This window comes from Vulpes vulpes, chromosome 11, assembly GCF_048418805.1.
Source record: "Vulpes vulpes isolate BD-2025 chromosome 11, VulVul3, whole genome shotgun sequence".
Taxonomy (NCBI): Eukaryota; Metazoa; Chordata; class Mammalia; order Carnivora; family Canidae; genus Vulpes; species Vulpes vulpes.
The window spans coordinates 60500545-60516830 of NC_132790.1; the positions used below are offsets into that span (position 1 = coordinate 60500545).

Consider the following 16286-nt stretch of genomic DNA (forward strand, 5'->3'; position numbering starts at 1 on the left):
GTTTCAATCAAAATACTGACAAAAATTGGGCAGCAATGAACACACAACCGGGAAAATGAACACTGTGAGCTCAAATGCCTAATTTTAAAAGTGGATAGTGACTAAATCTAGGAAGACCTTGTTGCCAGTGGGGCATCTGCCTTTCAGCTGCTTGTTCATGAAATGGTCTAAGAGGTGCAAAGGGAGGAGCAGGTGCATGGAGGCTGGGCAGTACCTATTTGCCAAGCAGCACGAAAGCATTTTAATAATTTAACAGCATGTATGGATGCAGTTATGGACATCAGCTGGATGTCAACCCTCCAATATATATAACCAAATTATAAAAAACAAAGAATGCTTATTGATTTAAGACTTTTTTTTTCTTTTTTTTGATTTAAGACTTTTTAAACTTGAACTTTAGGAACTCTACTTCCAGTTTCATGGTGAGAGTCCAGGTGTATAGTTTACAAAGCAGATAATAAACAAGGCTAAATTCAATCAACTCTCATTTAAAACTCCCATAGGCCATTGTCAGTCACTGTTGTTTATTGCGAAGATGTGATGAGCCCAAGACCATTGCTGGACATCTACCCTGCCAGTGGCCTCTGAAGTGTGAGGAGACACAATCTACTGTCAGTTTACTTCTAGCATGTCCTCCTACAACCCACATTGTAGCAGGCACAATTCTGCTGGATCACTTAGCATAGAAGGTATAATCCATGCCACAGACAGCACTGACACAGGGCACTAGGAAAGCGTGTGCCTAGCTTTCCTAAGTCCTGGGGTTTCCATTCACACAGCAGCACTCTTCAAAAGACTGGGTTCCACTTCATTTCACTGGAAACCCAAAATAGCACAGGCTTAAACATGTGTGGTTCCTTCTGTCAAGTAAGAAGATCAGAGATGGGCAGTCCATAGCCCCAGGCTCCCTCTATCATTCTACGCCACTTCTGCAGCACATCCAAATGGCGAGGTCACCTCATTGTCCAAGATGGCTGTTGTGCTTCCAGCACCCTATCTCCATTCTAGGGAGCAGGAAGGAAGAAAAAAGGAGAGCAAATGGACACTTTTCTGAACTGAGTCTTCTTCCTTTAAGTGATTTTTTGGAAAGCCCACTCAACATTTCTGCCTATGTTGCTTTGGTCACATCTAGCAGGGAAGGCTGAAATGTAGTACATTCTTTTAGCTGAGCACACTGCAACCCAGAATAAAACTGTAACTCTGTTTCACTAAGAAAGAAGGGTTCAATGGAGCTTAAGTAGCAATTCGTAATCTCTGCCACAAACCCCAGTGCACAGAACAGCAAAACAAGACAGAATGGCAACTGCTGATGTATTATATATGCTGGACTAGCCCAAGTCAGAAGAGGAGCCAAAAATTCTGTACCACCAAATGCTCTCTTGAGCCAAAAGGTTCAATTTAACTTTTTAATACGAAACACATGTTCCTTCTTTCGTGACTCTACCCTCTCACTTGGCACTAACTCTTTCCCAAAATGTCCTCTAAGGTGGAACAATCCAGGTCACATTTGGCTCCACCTCCATTTTTAATATTTTAACTCATTGTTTTTTTCCATCATAATTTCATTCACCTGACCCCACTGCTTGGGCAATTGGAAGTGAAGTATCTACAGATCAGCCTTGACTGATCTTTTTTTTTTTTTTACACTTGATCTTAGCCAAAAGGCTGAGAAGTGATGATTTTTTTTTTAAGATAAGCTGTCAGTGTAGTTTTTTTTTTTTTTTAAGATAGAAATCTGAATTTTCATGGGAAATGTGACAGCTAATTTACTTTTTTAAAAACAATGGGTGAGCCTCTATCTGACCAAGTCCTAAATTCTACTTGGGTAAGTGTCCACTGTGTATTGGCTTTCCTCACTTTTATTATCGTATGGATGCAGTCATTTCCACAGAGCATCCTGCCTGCCTTTTCCTCCCTGTCCTTCCTCCATTCCTCCCTCCCCCTCCTTCCATGTATCTGTTTGCCTATCTTTACCAAAGTAACTGATTTTCTTCCCCCTGACCTATATTTCTTTTCTGAAATACTCCTCTGACCAATACTTCCCCCTCGACATCAGTTTTGATAGCCAACTATAGATCCTCTTCCAAAATCAGTCCTACATTTTAAAATCTATCGCATTTCCTCCCCTCTACCCCTTGACTCTCAGGAAGCTCCAGCTAAAGAAAATGCATTAAAAAAAGGCATCTATAATGCCTTCTCTAAATCTCTGGGAAGAGGCTGCAAACCAAGGCCACCAGCATTTAGTCAGTCAGGCGATGTTCTGGACAACTGATAATGGCAATAGCAATGGGCATTCAGCCTCCATGTTAAAGGGACAGTAAGCTATAATAGGCATTGTGACAAATTGAAAAACTGTCCCTCAACTAAGGTAGAACAATTGCTACCAGTGTTTCTGAATTTTGTTTGTAAAGATAAGCTAAAAATTCATATATTTTCCTTTTAAAAAAATCTCTTAAAAATAAATAAAAATATATTTATCCTCTTATTTATTTATTCATGAGAGACACAGAGAGAGAGGCAGAGACATAGAGAGAGAAGCAGGCTCCTGATGCAGGACTCGATCCCAGGAACCTGGGAACACAGCCTGAGCCAAAAGCAGACACTCATCCACTAAGCCACCCACGCACTTAAGAATAAGTATATTTTATAAAAAAAATATGACATGAATTCACTTTTTAAAAAATAATCAGTAAGCTTGTAGTTTCAACCTTTGACTTCCAACACATACTGAATTACTCCCTAATTGATTCAAATATAGGTCTCTTGTCACAGCACCTGGCAGGGTACGAAGCATGCTGGAGGCACTCAATAAAGGCTGACTGATTAATGCTCTCACCTGGGTCAACAGACTCACTTGTACTCTTTGCGGAGGAAGTTCAGGACTGTTTCAGAAGCTGGATAACGTTAAGGAACTGAGAAATATGACTTTGGTTATGATGAAGGGGAGAGCCAATGCTTTTTTATTTCCAATCAATTAGAACACTATGGCTTTATACCTAATTTGTTATCAATGAAAACCCCGGCATTATGAAACTTAGCTTTGGTGTACACTTTAAGCAAGCTTTAGTGACTTCTATTTTTTAAAATCTATTTATTTATTTACTTTTCTATTAGAGAGAGAGAGAGAAAACAAGCAGTGGGGAGGGGCAAAGGGAGAGAGAGAGAGGAAGAAGCAGACTCCCTGATGAGCAGGAAGTCCGATGTAGGGCTCAATTGCAGGACCCCAGGATCATGACCTGAGCCGAAGGCAGATGCTCAACTGACTAAGCCGCCCAGGGCTCCCCTTTAGTGACTTCTATTTTTGTGAGTTATTCTAAGTCATTTATCAGCAACCACTGAAACTACTTCACCAGTCCACATTTTGCATGTTTTCAATTGGCCAGATTTGCTTATTCTTTCCCTGTAAAAATACTAATAAACATAGTATGACTCAAACTGTATGCTTAACCTCCATAAAGGAGTAAGGATATAGGAGAAAGGGCATGGAATTTGGAGGCAGACAAACCTGGGTTCAAATCCCAACTATGGCACTTACTACGTGTTCTTGAAGAAGTAATAAACTTTTTTTTTTTGTGAAAGTGATAAACTTCTTGAGTCTCATTTTCGTCATCTGTAAAATAGGATAATAAAACCCATTTCACATTATGAAGAGTAAAAAAAGAATGCAAAGTGCTTAGCACATTTCCTGGCCCACAGTGAAAGATTACAAAATATTACTAGCAAGTTTCTTTGCTCACTCAGTGCATGCCTCAGTTCAGAATGTTTCCTCTTTTTAGCCATAAGATAAGTCAACTCATGTTTACCAAATATTGATAGTATATTTAATGCCCTACACAGTATTTGGACATACTATGAAAATTGCAAGGTCTCAAGTATAAAAGTGGATAGGTGGGCAAACTAATAGAACAGAAATTCAGTTGACCTGATTTATAGGTTGATTTAATTCCTCTGCCCAAAATTTCTGCTATAAAACAGCACTTCTAGAAATACACATTTCTAAAAGTCTTCTGAAGTACCGGTTTTTAGTACTGTAAGAAATTTACACTATTGATGGATAAAAAATTTGCACACTCATATGTTTATACCACTGTAGGACATCCATAAGGCAAGGTCACTGCACTGTCCAAGCATCAGACACATTCATAGCAAAAGGTTTAATCTCAGGATGGATGCCAAGGAGAAGCTAATTCATTGATTCAAAATACATGTACTGAACTTCTGCTGTCCACCAAGATGAATCTACTGAATTTACTCCCTACCTAAAATAACCAAAACACAGGAAACAGTATAACCAACAACAGTTTTTCAAGAAACTCTGTGTCAAAGAATAGTGATCCCTAAAAGATGGAAAACAAATGAGGTGAGCCCTGCGACTGCCCCAGCTCGCTGCCTTGAAAGTTTTGAGGAAAACAAAGGCAGAGCCCAGCTGACTCCCTAAGTTAAGCAGAAAAAGAACCCAAGGCAGCTAGAGTCCATTGACAGAGTCCTAGAAAGAGCTTCAGAGAGACGGGAAGCTTCCAAGAGCTTCTTGGGCCATCCCCCAGTATTTAGCACAATACTGATCAGTACATAAATGTAAGGAAACCACCCAAAAGGTTAGGGGAACAATGTGCAAGACCCACACAGGGCTAGGGATAGTGCCTGTATATATCCCTTCTACTTCTCTGGTTGAACACATGCAAATATATGGAAAGGAATTTGTTACAAGGAATTGGCTTATGTAATTTCGAGGGATTGTTAAGCAGCTTCTGTAGGACTGTACCTCTGCATCCAATGCTGAGTCCAGCAGGAAGGTAAGAGAAACAAGATCCATGCAAGCTGGAACCCTATGTACATAAGCTAGAAATGCAAGGATGGACTGAAATTCATGCTCTTTTTTGTTGACTCTAAGCTTGGTGCAAGAGTATACTGCAGAGGCGGAACCTTGTGTCCCACCTAGCTTGGGGTTAGGTGTATCAGTTTGAGTCCTTTGAGAAGCAGACACTGAGATGGGTTTAGATGTGGAGGAGATTTATTGGTGGAACATTTGTGAGGGAAAGAGGAAGGAGCCAGAGGAGATGACCCTGTGAAGGACAGAGAGAGGAGGGGGTAAATAAGAAGAGTCTTAGATCTCAGTCTAAGGCTAGGAAAGTTCAGCCAGGCCAGGCCCATGGAGAGTCATGGTGAAAGTTGCCCATCAGCAGAGTCCCTCATCTAGAGAACAGGCCTGTGCTGGGATCCCTGTCACATGCAGTCACTGGCTGGGAGCAGATGATGGGAAGTGTGGCCTCAACAGGACCCAAAACTGAATTCACAGGGCAGTGGCTAGGGCTGTTGATCAATTATGCTCACTGAAGCAGGAAACCTGAGTGGCCCATTATCACGCACCCGCCACAGTAGGACAGATGAGGACCCAAGATTCTAACCAGAGAGCACATTTTCATACCTAGCAGATACAAAGAACAGCTGCATAAAACCCACCATTGTCTTCACAGGAGGCAAACTGCTGGGGGTGCTGTCCACTACATCACAGTGTCCCCTTTATGAGGGCCCAAGAAAAACATCTCCTGCAGCTCAGGGCCAGGCAAAGTCATTCCTCCAGCACAACTGGTATGTTTTTATCCTGTAGATATATACGAATTTTCCTGATAGTTTTCTCTTTTTCTTAACCATTAGGAAGTTAAGATCCCAACCTGGGGTCTAACTCTAGCTTTGGGGATTTTTTCAACTCTTCTATGTTTTTTCTATTCTTTCCTGATTCTCTTACTACTAGTCTTCCCTCCACGTGATCTATACTCCTCCCTGACACGAGGCAGGAAATAATCACCTCCACTATCTAGTACCTACTAAAACTAAAGAGACTAGATTTTAAATGCTTCACTTTATTCCTCTTATAACTTTCCCGATAGGTCAATCCTTTTACTTTCAACCAACCCTGTCTATTAGAAACAGTGAAGGGCCCACATGTAATTTTAATTTTTCTAGTAGCCACACTTTAAAAAGTAAAAAGAAACAGATAAAATTGAAACAATTTAAATCTTTGAAAGGCCAGTGTGTGCTTTATACAAAGAACATGTATTAATTTGGACCAGCCACACTGCAAATGCTCAGTGGCCACATGTGGCAAGTGGTTCCCATACTGGACAGTGTAAACCTAAAAACAAAGCTACCAAAGAATTTTTAATATAAGAATCACGATTGTATCTAACCTACATAGTTGGCTTTTATTGAAGATTTCCGAGGCCCTGGGGGGGTTTCTGATGCAACACTAGGAGGTAGAAGGGAGTTCTCCCAGGGGAAATGACCATGAAATCCCTAAATTACTGGACTTTTTTAACTCCTTTGTATATCTTTGTTATCTTAGTCTTCACTGGGCCACCCCTGTCTTCTTCCGAGAAACAATGTATTATAAAATGGTTATGGATATCTAATATGAAAGAAAGCAGAAACATATATGCAATTGTTTATAATTGTCTATACTTCATTTAGAGTAGTATTAAAAATGAAAGCATGCTTATAGAGCTGTAAGATCAAAGAACAGAAACCACTGTAGCTGTGATCAACAAACAGACAACAAAAAAGAATGTTAGAATCAGCTCTAACATACCTAAGTCTGGATTTTAAAAAGTATTATTCATTTACATCAAGATTAGAAGACTAAAAATGTAGTAAGATTCCTGAGAGTTATGAATTGAGTTTTTTAAGGCAAATGAGATCCTCCATTTCTACATCTCAATAGAGTTCTAACTGCATCACAGAATGGCTATGAAGATCAATAATACTGTGTGTAAGTCTAACAGGCAAATAGTAAGCACTCAGTAAGAACATTGTTAATCACAAAAGATAATTAAGTACAGGTATTCTTAATTTGGGGCCTACAGATCCCTGGTCCATAGATAAAACTGCCCGGTTGGAGAGAATCCCAAAACTTGGACGGGGGGGGGGATTACATCAACATTTTCACTAACCTCTAAGCAAAACTTAGCATTTCCCCATCATGAATACTGGCAACACCACAGCAGTATTAGAAGAGTCTGCACTTGGCATTAATAGCACAGTTATTTTCATATTACATTTCTAATGTCAGATCTATCTCTATCTTTCGTCACCTTTTAGAAATTCTAGTACTTGTTAGACCTGTTACTAGATCTTGTTAATTTATGCATAGCGAAGACACGATACTGTTTTATCAACGTATTGTTTTTAATTTCAGTATGAACAGTTTGCTTTGTAATCCTCCATGTTTTATTTTAAGCACTTAAAAGCACTATTCTGAGAAGGGGTCCATAGGCTTCACAAGGGGTCCACAGGCCGTGACACGAAAAAAAAAAAAAGGTTAAGAATCCCTAAATTTTAGTCTCTCTCCTTCCTTCCAGAAAGTCAACCAAGTTTGATAACTGAGCGCCTGCCTGGGTGAGCCCTTCCCAAAGTCTCAGGTTTGTTCTCCGTGTGTAGCTGCCTTGAAAAGAACACGCGACAGCCCTGGTACCTGACTCCGCATCCATGAACTATTGCTGCGCTCACCTCCCACTTAGGGCGGCGCTATCCTACCGGGGGTCCCGCGTCCCAGCAGACAGGCGGGTCTCCCGGTGTGCCCCGAGGACACCTACTGGCCCCCGCGGGAGGTCGGGGCCCGGGCGAAGCTCCCAGACCGGGAGCAGCTTGTTAGATTCGCCAAGTCCCGGGTCACGCCGCAGACCTGAACAGAAAGGTCCATGAGGTCCATGGATCGGTGTTTTATCAAACCCTCCGGGAGATGCGCGCTGGACCCTGAGAACCGCGGCGCCAGGGCGTCAGGCCGAGGGCAGCCCTGCCCGGAGCGGGGGCGGGGGCTCCCTCGCCTCCCACCTCCACGGGGACTAACGCGGCTCCTGCAGCTGGGGACCAGGCGCCGGGGTCAGGCTGGGGGGACGGAACTGCGGTACAGGGGTGCTGAGAGGCGGCGACGAGTCGAAAGCCAGGGCTGCGGTGCTAGTTTCGCATTTGCCCTCCGATTTAACTTACATTACCCCAAGCCTCGACGGCGACTAAGAATGAACCCCTCCGCCGAGCCCTCGGCGCCGCCGCTATACGGCGAGAGAAGGGGAGCGAGGGAGAGCACGCGAGCGCGGGAGCGCACAGCCCCCGCAAACCTGCGGACTCTGCCCCGACAGCCCCGCAGCCCCCCGAACCCTTCCAGTCTGGCTGCCCGCGCCGGAGGGCGTGCTCCCTGCCGGGAATTGCGGTCCCGGAAGCCCGCCCGCTCCAGGTTGGACGGGCTCGGCCGCCTCCAGAAAACTACAAGTCCCAGGATGCCTGGCGCGGGTGGGTCACGAGGGAGGGGCGGCGGGCGCGGCTAAATAGCCTCCATCGGCCATTTTGAGGGAGAAGCCACAGCGCCGCCTCTTCTCTCGCGTCTTTGCCTCCGTGGCCGCCGCCTCTTCCTCCGCCTCCTCCTTCGCCTCTTCCTGCCTCCTCCCGGCTTCCGCCGCCGCCGCCGCTCCAGCCGAGTCCCAACCCCGGGGCGAAGCGTCTCCGTTATTTATTTACGTTTCCTCGCCACTGCAGCCTCCAGACACGGTGATCCGGGCGGGCCCCGCAGGAATTTTATCCCCTCACCGGCCTCACACTAGTATCGCATGTCCACTATCCAGAACCTCCAATCTTTCGGTAAGCTCCGGCCGCCGCCGCCCCTGCCCCCGCGCGCCCCCCGCCGCCCTCCCGCACCCCGAGTGGGGCTTTGTCTCGGCGCCCAGAAAATGGCGACTGGGCCCCTGGCGACCCCCTCCCCGAGGACGGCCGCGGCGCCCCCCCCCCCCGCAGCGCGCCCCCCCCCCCGCGGCGCCCCCCGCCCGGGCCTCCCCCCGCTCCCGCGGAGCCCGCCCGGCCGCTCCGGGGCCTGCCCTTCCACCCGGACGGGATGCGGGGCCGGGGACCCGCGTCCGCTGGCGGTCCGGGCGGGTTCGCAGCAGCTCCTGCGGGCATTTGCTGAAAAGCGGCTCCGGGCCTCTGATCTGTCACAGGGCTGCGGTCCCGCTTCTCTGTTTGCGTAGTAATTTGTAAGATGACGCCTCCCGACAGATAGGTGTTTGTGCGTCGGTGTAGATAGAGGCATCTTTTTCCTTTTTTTTTTTTTTTTTTTTTTTTTTTACTTTTTCAGGGCACCGTTAGGGTGAGACGATTGGGGTGGACACGTTTGAATGTTTCTGCTGTCATCAGAATGTAATCGAGATGACGCACGTTTTTACAGTAGCTGTAAAATCACGGCTTTTAAAACCGCTTTTCTCTCATTAGAGGACTTGGTTCAATGATAACCTCTACCTGTAACGACGTTTTCTATTCAAATGTCCCCACGGACGTAGCTGTTTAAATTTTTGCCTCTTTGGGTGGTTTTGTTAATACCCCACCTCCGTTTTCCCCTCCCATCCTCACCCGCAAAAAAAAAAAAAAAAAAAAAAAAAAGCACTAGAACCTTCTTTGCTGTCTAGATTGTAGGGTGCCCTACACTTGGAGATAACTCACTAAAAGGTGTTTTTCTGCTTTGGAATTTTTTTGTATCCTTTTGCAGACCCCTTTGCTGATGCAACTAAGGGTGACGACTTACTCCCGGCAGGGACTGAGGATTACATTCATATAAGAATCCAGCAACGGAACGGCAGAAAGACACTGACTACTGTCCAGGGCATTGCAGATGATTATGACAAAAAGAAACTTGTGAAAGCTTTCAAAAAGGTAAAGGTGTTGGGAAGGAAAGATTAAAACTATAGTTATTGATGCACTCCTGAATAGGACACCTTTGCTTGAGTAGGTGGAAATGACTGGACCCAAGAAAGCTGTCTTCATTCTCTTAACACCCAGATATTGGTGCTGTCCCCCATTTTAAAATAATATTCAGTTCTAGATACTCCAAGTAAAATCATTTCCTTTATGTTTCCTGCTGATTCATTTGCAACTTGATTTGGGAGTTGTTGGGGATTACAGATGATAAAACCTGTTTCTTAAACGTGATCATGTCTACTGAAATAGTCAATATTGGTCTTAGGGTGAAAATAAAACCTCATTGTATCTGACTCGGTTATGTTAAATGTATACTTCTCCAGAAATTTGCCTGTAATGGTACTGTGATTGAGCATCCTGAATACGGAGAGGTTATTCAGCTTCAAGGTGACCAAAGAAAAAACATTTGCCAGTTTCTTTTGGAGGTGAGTGATTGGGTGCTTTATGTACAACCTTGAAATTGCTTCCAAAATTGTATTCAAGGGCAACATGAATTATTTCCTACTTAGTTAAAAAAAAAATCATATATGAATGAGGTAGATTGGTTCATTGAGAGAGAAACAGAAAGTTGGTACTTATTTTGAAGCATTAGAACTTTTACTCAGTTTATGTTGCCATGCATATGACCTGATCATTCCTATATCTACATAGCCAGTTGAGTTTTGGGGCATGTCAGGGTATTTAAGTGTGTGTGGAACTGTTTATTGTTAACAGTTATCACCATAAGTAACAGTGTTGCACTAGACTATTAACAATGATTCTTTTTATAATCAGTGCTCCCTGTTCTCTGAGGAGTGAAATCATGCATTTCTCAGAGTGATTCTGTTAAATTTTGTTTTGCAGGTTGGCATTGTCAAAGAGGAACAGCTTAAGGTTCATGGATTCTAAAATGAACCTAAATGCGTGGAGAATTTCTTGAATAATTTTGTTCTCTAAACCCAGTTTGGCTGCCTTGTGAAATGATTCTCTGCAGTAAACGGACTTTTCATGTATTTAATCATTCAAACTCCCATTCACACCTGCATGATTACAGAAAACATGGGGTATGTAGGCTAGTAACACATAAGAAAATTGCAGTAAGATGGTAATGAGACCCCGTATTCATCTTAACATGTTTCCAATGGAAAATATTTTGAGTGTTTATTTGTTCGGTTTATTATTTTTCACTTGATTAAATGTTTTTTTGTTGTATTAAACCATGTATGTTGCAGCTTAACAATAAAGAAACATCTATGAATCCTTTTGTGAGCAGTTAGGCTCCCAAATCTAAGCAAGTAAATATACATATTTTGCCTTTCATAGTTGGAGTTCTTGTTCTGCAAGTATTCTAATTAGTTTTTAGTGGCTGTTAAACCCAAAGCTGGAGGGGGACCTTTGTTATATAATTTGCATTCTTCTTTTACTGACTTAAAGATAAGAATAAGAATAGCCAGAGCCAAGATTTATCAGAATGTAGTGTTAAACTTTAAAGCGAATATAAAGTACAGTTTAAATTCTTAAGTATCGGTGCATAGAATTTTTTTATGTGTTTTTATTGATGATGTTACTGGGTTGCCAACCTAAATCTGTCCTAATTACCAGATTAAATACAGTAGGCTCCTGACCAAAAAATATATTTAGTCACAGGCACTGTCCTGCAAGTGTTGGTGGGTGGGATCACTGTCTTACAAATGAAAGGTGGAAGTGCAGAAATGAATTTACCTAGGGTGCCAGAAGTGACTGAGTTAGGGTCCCAGCTCAGCGCTTCCAGGCCAGAAAAGCCATGTTCTTTCACTACATCATGGTTTTGGTTTGTGTTTCACCAAAGGAGAGCCACAGGTGACAGTGCTTGGGCATTGGGGCAGCTCTTACAAGATTTCTGCAATTCATCTTCTTGAGTTCCACACTTCTTCCTTTTATTGACTAGTAATAATTTGCTCCATTATATAAGCTGTGTCATCAAATCCATTTTGCCAAGACGAAGAAATGCATCCACAAGTGCCTACTCCAGTTTAATGCATTGGAATTATGGTGATGTGAAAAATGTCTCACTTGGGCCACTACATTTTATACCAGCTGAACTCTTGCCCCTGCTTTGATGATACTGCTTTTGTAAAAGCAAAATCGGTCTCTATAGTTTAGCTCTTAAAGACACTAAAGTAATAGGTTTTGTTACTTTAGTACTACCCTATGCTACTCCAGGAAAGACTGGGACTCTTACGGGAGTATGTCAGAATGGAGTGCTAAAGTTGGGAGGTAAATTTCTAAAAAAATGTAATTGGACCAAGAAGATCAAGCAGTTTAGGAGCATTTTCCAATTTAACCTGAGAAGTCCTCGTTTTTCTGCAGGTAATCATTTTGTAATGATTACACCTTTAGTTGAGAGGTGCTATGGAAATAGTTTGCAAAAATGATAAAGCAGAAACCCAAGTTAACATTAAGTTAGGTACATTCAGAAGTTACCTCCTCATAGTGTTTTAGAGTCAAACTAGTGCCCAGGAAAGCACTGACCGTTAAAACTGAAGAAGGTGGAGGGAAGAGAGAAACCTTGTAAGAAAAAGGCCCCTCATCTTAGCACAGTGGCACAGGCCACTTCCACTAGATGAATCAAAAGCCCTGAGCAAAATTATTTCTTTGCAGTGTACTTGTCTTGATCTCCCCAGCCTGTGAGCCTCAGACACCAGATTGGCCTTCTCACCTATAGAGGGGAGTCTCTAACCTTAGAGCAAGAACAGATCATGTACCCTTTCCTTCTTGTGTTTGCAATGCAGTGGAAATACAGGACATAATTAAGATCTACAGGTTTCTTGCGACTTTACTGAAACTTTATCAAAGGATGAACTTAAGATAAATATCACCCCGTGGAAAAGCTCTCTTTGACTGGCAGGCTTGGGAATACTAAGAGCATGGGAGCAGGGCTAACTGCTCTTTGCTTTGGGCAAAAGAGACAAGGCAGCATTGTATAGCTGAGGAGGGAAAATAGATTGTTGTAACAAATGGAGCAAAAGTAACTAGCCATGGGGCATACCTCCTTTACCATGTGGGAATATTTAGATCAGTTTCATGGTCTGTACTTTAAGGATGCAAGGTGAAAAACAGTGGATAGAGGACAAGTAAATCTGTCCCTGACCCTCTAGACTTGGCAGAGATCTTGGCGAAGCCGTTAGGAAATGAACCTTTCGTTGAGGCACAGTTTGGAGTAAATTTCTGCCAACATTGATGTCCTCTGCCCTTCGATCTTCAACCCGCTGAAGCAAAAGAAAGCCTGGGGAAGCAGCCTGCTGTAGGTACTTAGGAATTCAACAGTAGCTGTTCAAAACCATCCTAGAAACAGGGTGGCTCTAATACGGAAGGAACGGTTCTAGTCCCAATCAGATGGCAGTTGATGAAAATAACTTCAATACGGAATGCAAACAGACTTCCATATGCCACTTGTCACCGGCTGGGCTCCAGCTAAAGGAATGAGTAGTTACAGCTCACTAAAACTCAACCTCATCGGATTGCCCACAACCTCATTAGATTGTTCCAGTGGGCCTCTTGAGGATTCCCCTTACCAAGCCAGAATTCCTAGTGGGGAGGAAAAGAGGGAGACCTGGCTCTGCTGTAGCTAAAACCAAGGGAATCCTCATTTGCTATGGATTGCAACCAGCTGCCTTTCTTGACAGGAAGGTGCTAGCCAGGCCACATGGTGCTTGTCTGGGATCAAGGGGTTGAGTGAATGAGCTAGAATTAAGCAGGAACTAGACCATGTAAGGGACCCTCAGTGTTGACAGCTCCTTTTGCATGGCTATCCTGACATTTAACTCCGTTTTATCTGAATAATGGAAACTTGGAAAAAGAAGCGCCGTTAATCAGAGGGATGGCTGTATCATTTCACTCCTGGATAATTCTTCAGAGTGAAATTAGTGCCAGAAAGAGGAGGGAATTTCAAACTTTCAATCCTAATCCAGGCATTTTTGTGTTCGATGACATGTGGCCTGTGGGGAGTTTCTGACCTATACAGAGAACTGAAATGGCCATTTAAACCCAGTCTTGGCTGGGAGGGTACCCATGTGGGTCAGGTAGCTCACCTATTAGCTCATCTGTCTGATTTCAAACCTAGCAGGGGAAGCTGTAGATCTGCCATGGGATTGTAGCTCTGTTCCCAATGAATTGGGGGCATGATTGAAATTATGGTTGGTGCCTTTATCTCAAACGACAGAATAAGCGACAGACTTTTTTTCATGCAAAAAGCAATTACAGGGATAAGTACCATTCATTGATTCAAAGTACAGAGGGAACTAAAGTTCAAAGCCAAAATCCGCCAAGGGGAATCTAAGTGATCTCAGCCCCCAAATTGGGCTTCAAGCTGAAGCTCTCCGCTCCAGCCTGGAGGGTTTTGAAGGGCCTCTGAGCTTACAGTCGTAAAGGAAGCTAGCTATATAACCTGCGGGTTTGTCTCTGTGTCCTTCATCCATTCTTGCCAGGACCTCAGGCCCACCTCCTGATCCTTTGGGCAAGGGACAGCATACAGCATGGCAGTGGAGATGGAATCAGAATGTACTTTAATCCATGTAAACCATGACAAATTCTGCATAGGAGATATCATTAAGGATTTGGAGAGAAGTATTTTTTGAAGTAGGGAAAAAGCCCACCTGCTCCTTGGTCATGACTTGAGTGCACTCTGGGCAGTTTATTGCCATAGACTTGTAAAAAAAAAACATAGGAAACTAGCCTGACGTTCAGATGGGATTACAGGACCCGCTAGTGACCTACTTAGTAGACCAGGATTGTTAACACAACATGGAGTGACCGGGGAATCGGTACATTAAAAAAGTAGGGAATTAAAGGGGTGCAGGATGGGGAGTGATTAGGGCAAGTGTGTAGTGCTTTAACACCCCCTTGTGGCCACTTAAAAACCTTGCTCACTCCTGACAGTTCACAGTAAATTCCTGAGGTTTCAGTTTTTGGGGGGCATCATTAAAGCACCAGCTGACAAGTTTGATTTTGTCATCCCTCAAATGGTAGGCAGAAACTGATCCAGCCAATCCTTTATCATTGCAATCCATAAAAAAACTATTTCAATTTGCTTTTACATGAGAGAAACAAAATGCTTCTGCAGTCTTGCCCACGGGATATATAAAGCCACCACCCCCACTGCCTACTGCAATGTTATTAGAAGGAATTTAACTCAAATGTAAACAAACACATCTGTTTATGGCCTCCAGAGAATGGGTGATTAAACTAGAAAGAATTAAGGCTCCTCCTAAATCGTCACCTGTTGAGGAACACAATCTGGGGTTTTATACATATATACACACAGAGAAGCTAAATTTATAGTGCTTTTTATTTAAATCTCTGTCACAGGTTAGTGTGTCTTTTTTGGCTACTAAGGGCATAGCCTCTTAAGAGTGTCACCTGAAGACTGGCGATTTTTATCTGGGAAGACTAGTGACTGGATTCCTTAGAAGCTCGTAAGGCCACAATAGGCGATGCCATTCCATTAGAGCTGATGAATCCAGGACAGGACTCACTTGGAGACCCTCACCTTCACAAGTAGGGGAGGACTAATGAGAGCTCGGGGCAACCTGGAAATTGTACTGTAGGGATTTGATTCTACATGATCAGCGTCAGCCTCATGAGATGGGCCCCTGACCAGGGGATCCCTGCACAGGGAAGGTATTGCCAGAAAATGTACTATCCAACAGATCCTTTGAAACTTTCCACATTTTTACCAAGCGTTGCCTCTCATTTCCTCACTTCCCTAACAATAAAAGTAAAAATGGCTAACCTCTTTTCAACGCTTGCAATCTACAGCTCTGAATGCTCTTCATGCATCTGCTCAGGTAACAGAGACTTCATGACCCAGTGTGGATTCCCTGGCCTCCTGTCACAATTACTTCCTTGCAAATACCCTCACATCCTTTGAGCCTCTCAACTCATTTGTCAATAGGTCAACTCATGTCAAACTCAACCACTGACTCCATGCCTGTACAGAGCAACTGGAGGTAGCTGGAGGGAAATGGTGGTTTCTCCCCTCTCCCTTGCCCCCCATCCTCCATCCACAGCAGAAGGCTTTGCATCATCCATCCATCACTGAGATTTTTGAAACTCCCTCATTTTTCCAGCTCCAAATCTTCCAACTTCAGGCAGTGGTTTCTACTCTCTGTCGTCTTTTCTGTTTATAATGAATGAAGTGTGCTTGCTCCCATCAAAACCAGCCCTCCCTTTGAGTCCGGGGCATGTCCCTGCTTCTCCATGGATTATCACTGTGATTATCCTCTTTTTTCTGAATCATCCATTTCTTCCTTCCCTGCTGGCTCCTTTCCAACAGGCAAAAATACTTGTAATATCTCCCATCTTTTTCAGACAGAAGAAAAGAAAAACCTCTCTTGATCTCTCGTAGCCCCTTGAGGTGCTAACCAGCCTGCTTGACATCCATTTGGATGTGTAACAGGCATCTCATGACTCACATGACTGAAGCAGAAATATGGACTCCATCCTCCCTTTCCTCCCCACCCCATTCTCTTTCCCAGTCTACCTCATCTAAGCAGATGGTACCACCATCCGCAAAATAACTCAAACCTAAAACT

General features: G+C 43.6%; 1 protein-coding gene across 1 annotated transcript; it reads left to right on the forward strand.

Annotated features, from left to right (window-relative positions):
- Positions 1-8281: 8281 nt before the first annotated feature.
- On the forward strand, positions 8282-11235 carry EIF1B (eukaryotic translation initiation factor 1B). The gene is made up of 4 exons (XM_026000963.2): positions 8282-8628; positions 9527-9690; positions 10059-10160; positions 10579-11235. The coding sequence occupies exons 1-4, from the start codon at positions 8598-8600 to the stop codon at positions 10621-10623; spliced, it is 342 nt and encodes a 113-aa protein (XP_025856748.1). The 5' UTR covers positions 8282-8597; the 3' UTR covers positions 10624-11235.
- The last annotated feature ends 5051 nt before the right edge of the window (positions 11236-16286 follow it).